The sequence below is a fragment of the Frankliniella occidentalis genome, unplaced genomic scaffold (genome assembly GCF_000697945.3).
Source record: "Frankliniella occidentalis isolate FOCC.00 unplaced genomic scaffold, Focc_3.1 Scaffold5, whole genome shotgun sequence".
Taxonomy (NCBI): domain Eukaryota; kingdom Metazoa; phylum Arthropoda; class Insecta; order Thysanoptera; family Thripidae; genus Frankliniella; species Frankliniella occidentalis.
Genome location: NW_026267135.1, coordinates 912,386 through 921,011, shown reverse-complemented (window position 1 = coordinate 921,011; position 8,626 = coordinate 912,386). Strand labels below are relative to the sequence as shown.

The following is an 8,626-nucleotide window of genomic DNA, read 5'->3' as shown; positions in this document are numbered from 1 at the left end:
ACCATAACCCTTTTCGCATGGACCCGCCCCTCGAGCAATAAGCAAAACGAAAAGTATTCAAAACAAACAACTTTAATTTGTACAAAATAAAACTTCAGTTGACATTAAAAATGGTGGAAATGGGGTTTTTCTCATCCTGCCTTGTGACGAGCATCGCGAAAATAAAAATCTCTGAGACTGTGAGACTCGGCGCCAAACTACTCAAGTTCTCGTTTGGTATCTTTGGGGGGTGCTTTTTAAATCGAGTTTCTCTCGCAAACTATGTGTCTCATAATGCCCTTTTCTCTAGGGCTGGAAAATTTCCGAAAAAAAAAAAATTCCGGGGAAAAACGGAAAATTTTTCAGATTTGGGAAAATTTTCGTGTTTTATGGGAGGGAATTTTCGGGAATTTTTCGGAAATTTTCCGTGAATGTTGGAAAATTTACAACCCTAACTTTCCTCTTTGTTTTCCCCCAGGACGAGCCGGCGGGCGACCCGACGGCGCTGCGCCGCCTGCTAGAGTGGGAGCTGTCGCTGGACTCGCAGGACCTGCGCTCGCACGCCTGGTACCATGGCGCCATCCCGCGGCACCGCGCCGAGGAGATCGTGGAGCGCGACGGCGACTTCCTGGTGCGGGACTGCGCCTCGCAGCCGGGCAACTACGTGCTCACGTGTCGCAGCAAGGGCGCCTCGCTGCACTTCGTCATTAACAAGGTGCGTAATTCTGTTGTTCCATGATTTTTCTTTATTTTTTTGGTGATTTTTATCGATTTTCTTTGATTTTTTCTGATTTTCCCCTGAATTCTTATTTTTTTCCCTTGGTAATTTTCTGATTTTTCCTGATTTTTTTTCTAATTTTTTCTGTTGTTTTAGAGTGTGTTCACTGAAATTTATGAGTGAACTACCCCAAGAACCCTATTATACATTTTGTCGTGTACAACCAATTTGTTTCACTCTATAATCTGTGAGACTTTCTAACACCACTGTCGTCCCCTTCCCGCAGGTCGTGCTGCAGCCCGACACGGTGTACGAGCGCGTGCAGTACCAGTTCGAGGCGGACGCGTACGACACGGTGCCGGACCTGGTCACGTACTACGTCGGCAGCGGCAAGCCCATCTCGGCGGCGTCCGGGGCGCGCATCCAGTCGCCGCGCAACCGCCTGTACCCGCTCTCCTTCTACGCCGAGAAGTACGCGCTGCACCAGGGCCTCGGCGGCCTGCAGGCCATGTCGCCGATGACGTCGCCGCTGACGGCGGTGCCGCCGCTGACGCCCGTCGGCGCGCGCATGTCGCCCTACTCGTGCTTCCGCAGCCCCGTGCACTCGCCGCCCAGGTCGCGGCGCGCGGCCGCCGTGGCCTCGGACATGGCGAGCACCCCGCCGCGCCTGCCGTCCAAGCAGCGCAGCCTGTCGCTCACGCCCATGGAGGCCGTCAACGGCCACGGCCACGGCCACGGCCACGGCTACGGTCACGGCTACAGCCACGGCCGCCTCACCCTGAGCCTGGCGGAGCGCGCGCGCCCCGAGGAGCGCGGCGGTGGCAGCGCGGACGGCGTCGTCCTCGCGGCCTCGGCGGCCTCCACGCCGGTCCCGGGCCAGGGCAGCGGCCAGGGCGGCGGCCACGGCAAGTTCTCCACTCACTCGCTGCCGCGCAGCAACGGCAAGCTCAGCACGTGCAGGGGCACCTCCACCATGCCGCGGCACGCGGCGGCCGCCAACAAGATGCTCCGCGTCAACAGCGACCTGGAGGGCGTGGCGTCGCCCAGGGACGCGACGGACAGCCCGCCGCCCAAGCCCAGCCGGGTGCCGTCCGCCACCTCGTGCGCGGCGCCCACCACGCCCGGCGACGACCCCAACTTTGACGGCGACGTCGGCGACCTGGGCGACACGACGCCCGTCTCGGAGAGCGGCTCGTCGCTGGCGTCGGCCGCCGCGCTGCAGAGGGTGGCCATGGCCTCGTACCACGCCTCGGGCTCTGACTCGGGCAACGGGTCCGGGGACTCGTCGGCGCAGAGCTCGGCCGCGGGGGACATCCCGGACTCCGCGGCTGCCGCCGCGGCCGCCGCGGCCGCGGGGGCCACCGGCGGCACGCTCAAGCGCGGCGTCGTCATGCCCTACCTGCCGTCGTCGTGCTCGTCCACGACGCTCAAGGCGTGCGACGACGGCCTCGCCACGCCCGGCCACGGCGTCGCGCCCGCCGAGCTGCCCAGCCTGCCCAGCGCCCTGGACCTGGACGGCTTCCAGACGCTGCTGCTGCCCTCGCTGGAGAACAAGCCGCTGGACGCCACGGCGCTGCAGGGCATCAAGATGATGCTGCTGGAGAGCGGGTCGCGCATCCTGGCCAACCACCTGACCCGGGACGACCTGGACCTGACGCTGGCCGCCACCGGTCCCAGCGGCCAGCCCTGGGACCACGACCTCGGGCTCGGCGTCAAGTCCGCCATCGAGCTGTGCACGCTGCCCATCGGGCGGCAGCTCAGGACGGACCTGGTGGAGAGGTAAGGTGTCCGAAACAATCTGATTGCTGCAATTAGTGGTCCAAAAATCGGGAGAATTTTTAACTTTCCCGAAAAAAAAACCGGAAAAATCTGAAGTTTTCCAGAAACATTTGATTGATTTTTACCTACCTGGAAAAAAATATAAATCAGTCAACAAAAATTTTTTGACCATTGTTTCTGGAGAATTTAAATTCTGGGGTGTATAATACTTGAATGCCCGTTGCAGGACGGAGTGCCTCAAGCTGCTGGTGGCGGTGACGATCCTCACGTCGCCCACCGAGACAGAGCGCGCCGAGCTGCTCAACAAGTGGATCCAGGTGGCGGTGGACACCAAGACGGCGCTGGGCAACCTGTACGGCTTCTGCGGCATCATGCTCGGCCTGTGCATGCCGCAGCTGCAGCGGCTGGCCGCCACCTGGCACGTGCTGCGGCAGCGCTTCACCGACAGCGCCTTCAACTTCGAGGCCAAGCTGCGGCCCACGCTCAAGAGCATGAACGAGTGCGCCAACCCGCAGGCGCCCAACACCACCATCCCGCACCTGCTGCCCCTGCTGCTGCTCAACGCCCGGCCCGCCGAGGCCATGCTCTCGGGTGCGTACGCTGCGTGTGGCTGGCCGCGGGACGCCAGGGGTACTTCACTATAAATTTAGAGTGAATTTATTTTGAATGGATTCAAGCGTACACCCTCAATGAAAAAATCATAAAATTTCAAGGAAAATTAAAAAAAAATAAAAATAAGTAAAGATTTAAAAAAATGATAATTCATGATTATTTTTTTTTTTAATAATTAAAAAAGTTGTTGGAGGTTTGAATTTATAGAGAAGTATACCCCTCGTGGGTAACGCCAGAGGATAATTCTTGTCTCTCTAATGAGTAAACTGCACTGCCAGGAGTTTGTCCGTTTGTTTGATTGCCCTTGTCCGCCCGCAGGTTCGGCCGCCTGCGGCCTGCCGCTGTCCACGCTCAACGCCTGCCTCGGCCCCTGGGAGTCGTCCACGTCGGACTTCGGCCTGGGCACGATGTGGGCGCACCTCGAGGCGGCGCGGCGCCTCTGCGACGCGCTGCCCACCTTCCGCCGCAACGCGCAGATCGTCCTGGGCGACTCCAAGGTGGACGACCTGCTGCTGGACGCGTTCCGCACCGAGTTCCACCTCAAGTTCCTGTGGGGGTCGCGCGGCGCCACGGTGCACGCCGAGGAGCGGCACGCCAAGTTCGACCAGGTGCTCACCGTCATGTCGGAGAAGTGCGAGCCCGCCCCGCCGCCGCCCGGACCCGTGCCAGCCCCCGCCCTGGGCCCCGTGCACGGCCACCACGCGCACCACTCCATCGGGACCAGCGTCTGAGCGGCCGGGACTGCCTTCGGCATGTCTTATTACGGGGCGAGGGGTTTCGTCATCCCCTGTGAGTTACACCCCCTCCTGAGTCCCAGCGACTGGGTCGATGAGAAACCGGTCTTACTGAGTGGATAATAATTACAAGCGACGAAAATTTGTATTGTGTGACATAAAAGATTTCCTCTTTTGGAAATAACCAAGGAAAGAAATCACACTTTATACATGTATTGTATGTTTTGTTTTTCTTTTGTGATGAAGAACAATGTTGACTTATGTTTTTTCTTTCAAGACTGCAACAAATCAAATTAAAAGGAAACAAGATTACTCAATTATCCTCCATTGTAGTCGTAGTTACATTTTCAAGCTGGTTGTATAAGTATGGGAAGGTAGATTTTCCAAATTAAACTGTTTTAGGCATACTCAAAAGCTTCTGTAAATAATCAAAACAGTTCTCATAGGAATTGCGCAGAACAAGAAGAATTGAAGCTATATGGTAAGACGTAGATGTTGTACCCCACCTAGCTACCTTTATAAAGGAGGTACTTTTTGGAAACAATATTATAAACATTTTCTATCAAGTTTATCTATTATATCAGTAGCTTTTGTATGTTTTCAATTTATTTATTACTGAAACGTAAGAGAAAAAATATGTTGAAACGCCCAATTTTTAAAATGTTTTGTATGTTTTAACCAACTTTGTAGCTAAGGGCAAAATTTTCTTCCCATATACAAATAATACGAAAATCCAATGAAATGTACTACAGCAGGCCTCTAGAATTATTTTTGCAAGAAATTGAAAAATTCAGAACAAACTTCTAGACATTCCAATCTAGTCAAGTCACATTATGTGATACTAATCATAAAGTAGTCATTACCTAATTAATGTAAATATAAATTATAAATATATACAAAACTTTGTAAATGAATGTACTAATTATTGTAAATGTACTATACTGAAACTGCATGTTTTCAATAAACAAGTTTTACCGGACTCCACCGCTGGACAGTTCATATGCAGTCCACCTCACGCCGCGATCCCCACCCCATCGGCGCGTCTAAGGAGACCACCTCTAGTCCTGTACCGTGTGTCAGGGCCACAACACAACAGCACGCTCTACCGGTAAGGAAGAGGGATGGGTCCGGTACCTCTAGGGAATAATCCTCTAGCAACTTTCGCAATGCGAAATTACCTCCACCAAAATAATGGTGTAGTTACCTCTACTGGAATTATATGTATTCTTTAGAGTTATTCACCTCCGTGCGACAGGCAGTTAAAATACCTCTTAGAGCCGGATTCATTTTGCCAACAAAATAATAAAAATGAAAAAAAAATGTGGGCCCTACCCACCCCGCTTTGACACGGGGACCCGCCTGTTTAACTTCGGAGTTCGGGATGGGATCCGGTGTTTTCAGGCACCCAGCTGAGGGCCGGGTTTCTTGACTATCTCACTCACACCGGAGTTTACAGCCATCGACTAGGTTCCCACCAGTCCGCTTGACCGGGAATGGGGGGTAGGGCAGAGGGAGTTAGAAAGAGAGGAGACGGGCGTACGGTGGTTAGCCTGTACTGCACCCAGATGCGATCCGAGCGGAAAGCTTCCGAGTCGTGGAATCCCTTCAATGAGCCAGATTCTAAGGACTTATCAATTCCACACGGGTTACCACTCCCGCTGTGGCTGGGATGGCCCTTACTCGGCACGCTTTCGCCGAGGGTCGAACCTTTGCCCCTAATGGGACCCCAGTGCCGAGTCATCGTCACCCCCGGTCCAGTGGGGCAGCGTTAACCACCAGACCGTTCGTTCATCCACGAAGGTGCCCCGTTGAAATGACGGGTTTAAGTTCAACTCCAAGAGTTCGACCGGTTCAGAAAAATGTGACTGGGATGGGAGATTCGAACCCCTGACTTGTGGCGCACGGGGCCGACTCTCTACCGGCGCGGCTACGGCGCCACAGTGTGAGTGGCCGGGAGAGCTAGGCTCAAGGCACGAGTCAGCGCAGTAGCTTGAGCGGGAGAAGAACCGGTCCCATCGCGACACCTTCTCACCTGGTGCTTCGAGACCGACCTCGTGGCTCTTTGCTATAGCTGCGAAATTTGAACTCTGCGTCGGGGGTTCTAATACTCGACGCGCCGTCATATTATTCGTTTTTATGTTTGAATTTTTACGCATTTTACGAGAAACACGACCAGACGGCAACCCGCGCTGGGGTTCGAGTCCCACCTGGGACCCGCCCGGCCCGCCGCGGTAAAGTGACGCTCACCCGCGCACCACTCGGGCGCTCCGGGCGGGCCGCCGGCCCGACACGGCTGCACGGCGGGCGGGCCTACCCAGCGAGTGGCAGGCGCCGTACGCCTTGCCTCGGTGTGGTGTGGTGTGGACGGTGGGGAACCTCCTCGGCGATAACGAAAACTGCCGCGGCTCGCTCGGAACGGAAGCTGGCCGAGATTCCGCGTCCAAGGATTCGTCGGAAACGAACTCTGTACGATCCCCCCCACGCATGACACACATGTTTTTTCCAGAGTCACTCAGTGTTCCTCGGAGACCACAACACGCCTCGCCCGCCCAGTGGCGTGTGCCGCCGGGGCCGTCCTACCGTCACCCTCTCCGGGGACAGCAGACAAGCCTTTGCTGCCATAACCCGCATTCTGCTTTCCAAACCAGTCTCACCACCGCCACTGGTATGACTGAACCTCTTGTCTCGCCTCCTCTTGTATCGTCTCCTCCTGTCTCGTCTCCTCTTGTCTCGTCTCGTCACTGCTGGCGGTCTCAGCTCGTTATACTTTTTACATTTTCCGTCCATTCGATCGGGTATAAACAGCAGCGGACACGGCGCAAAAAGATTTCGCTTTAAATCCGTCTGGCTCGGCGCCAGTCCGGTGCCATAGGTGTGAGACGGCGGGTGTAAGTACATACACCGCGGCGTCCCACGCCGAGCCACTCTGTGCGTCACTCTTTTCCTGCTCTCTCCCTCTTGCCCTTTCTCCCTCTCTCCCTCTCTCCCTCTCCCTCGCTCCCACTCCCTCCCTCCCTCCCCCGCTGCGCTCATGCTCCTCACGATCATCCTCGCCTGTGTTTCTTCCCTTTTTGTCCCGACTCGATACTCGTTTCGTGATTCCCGTATCGTGCGCTGACCGTCTCGTCTCGGACACGCCCGCACGGCTGACGTCTGACGTGCTACCGCGACGGGCGAGGCGTGCGACCTGGTGCGACGCGGGACGACTCTTTTTCGTAAACAGTGTGGATTACGTTATCGCAGTTTGTATGTGGTGTGTGTGTGTGTGTGTGTGTGTGTGTGTGTGCGTGCGTGTGCGGGTGCGTATGCGTGAGCGATATACAGTACAAGGACGCTTCTATTTCGGGGCACACCTAGTTTGCGAAGGTCAGAGAGAAAGCTCGCGGACTTGTGTAGTATAATTTTTGCGCTCGCAGCGCAGTTCGCCATGAGCTGGTCGGTATGTGCGTCACCCCTGCCACCCCCCTCCCCTCCTCCTCCTCCTCCTCCCCCGCAGCCTGCCCGCCTTACCCCCCCAGCTCACACTCGCTGGACCAGTCTCGGTGAGCCGGCCGGCGGCGTGGTGGTGGTTGTGGCGGCAGTAGTAAGGCACGACACGCAGAGGCGAAGGCGGCCGAGCTCTGCGTGCAGCGCGTCACCGTCGTTACTGTCACAGTAACGTCACAGTTGTCACCATCGTCACCGTCGTCACCATCCTCGCCGTCACCATGGCGTCGTTCTGGTGCGCGACGCTGCTGCTGCTGCTGCTGCTGCTGCTGGCCGCGGGCCTGCGCGCTGAGAATCAGCACCTCGCCGACGGTGAGTGGCGCAAGGTACGGTGCTTCCTCGCTCGAGCTGTGTCGCTCCCGCCCGCTCGCACCACGAGGAAGGGCACACCCTCCTGCTTAGCGCACTGCACCGAGTGTTGGACTGTGCCTTTGCAAGTGTCCGCGCTCTTCTGAGGTTGCACAAGTGCTCGGCTTCTCCGCCGAACGTCTGCATCCCTCACAGTGTGATGCGGGCAATGAAGCGAAGGAAGTGGGTCTGAGGATAGGAGTGTTTGTGTTTGTGAACACTTGCAAGTGCACTACTAAGTGTACCGAGTCGCGCACTTGCAAGTGCACAACCTGCAGCGAGTCGCGCACACTCGGTTAGTCAGCGTGCCCCTCGCCATATCATCGGTCGGCCGCAGGCGACGAGTGCACCATGGACAACGGCAGCGCCGGGGTGTGCCGCCGGCTGTCGCAGTGCCCGTGGGCGCTGGCCGAGAAGCACCGCGGCCGACGTCCCAAGGTGTGCGACCGTCGCGGGGAGTGGACCATCGTCTGCTGCAAGGGGCGCGCCGTCGCCAAGCCCTCGACCGCCGCGCCGCCCGCCGCCGCCGTGCTCACGGGCAACAGGTTCGGCGAGACGCAGCAGGACAAGGACACGTCACGCATCGCCCGCAAAAGTAACTTTACCCGTCGTCACCTACATCAGCAAACCGTGTGCAAAAACAAAGTCACTCGTGAAAAAGGGGGTAATCGTGTTGTGTTTTGAATTGCAGAATGCGACGAGTACGCGTCGTACGTGTTCGTCGAGGGCCTCAGCACGTCCACGGCCAAGATCGACCAGTGCGCCATCCTCGCCGACGAGCTGATTGTCGGCGGGACCGAGACCAAGCCCATGGAGTTCCCGCACATGGTCAGTATGGTAGTTACACCAGTCAGGAGTCACTCGCGCTGCACTCAAACTTAGGGATTTTATAAAAGCTCTTCGAGTTTGTTTGTTTTTTTCGGAAGAAATCAAAACTTTTTCAGAAAAAAAAATGAAAACAACTAAAGTA

At 56.4% G+C, this 8,626-nt stretch overlaps 2 protein-coding genes across 6 annotated transcripts in view; both read left to right on the top strand.

Moving 5' to 3' along the window:
- Positions 1–4,806, top strand: part of LOC113214172 (SH2 domain-containing protein 3C) — a 113,796-nt gene extending 108,990 nt beyond the window's left edge. For all 5 annotated transcript variants that reach the window (XM_052269401.1, XM_052269379.1, XM_052269395.1 and 2 more), the window contains 4 exons: positions 458–694; positions 984–2,476; positions 2,703–3,067; positions 3,407–4,806. In XM_052269401.1, the coding sequence (XP_052125361.1) occupies positions 458–694; positions 984–2,476; positions 2,703–3,067; positions 3,407–3,819 (2,508 nt within the window). In that variant the 3' untranslated portion in view covers positions 3,820–4,806. The remainder of the gene's footprint in view (positions 1–457; positions 695–983; positions 2,477–2,702; positions 3,068–3,406) is intronic.
- Positions 4,807–6,891: 2,085 nt separating this feature from the next.
- On the top strand, positions 6,892–8,538 carry LOC127749919 (uncharacterized). The gene is made up of 3 exons (XM_052269983.1): positions 6,892–7,620; positions 7,994–8,251; positions 8,348–8,538. Exons 1-3 carry the CDS (start codon positions 7,530–7,532, stop codon positions 8,536–8,538), a joined length of 540 nt encoding a protein of 179 aa, XP_052125943.1. The 5' UTR covers positions 6,892–7,529.
- The last annotated feature ends 88 nt before the right edge of the window (positions 8,539–8,626 follow it).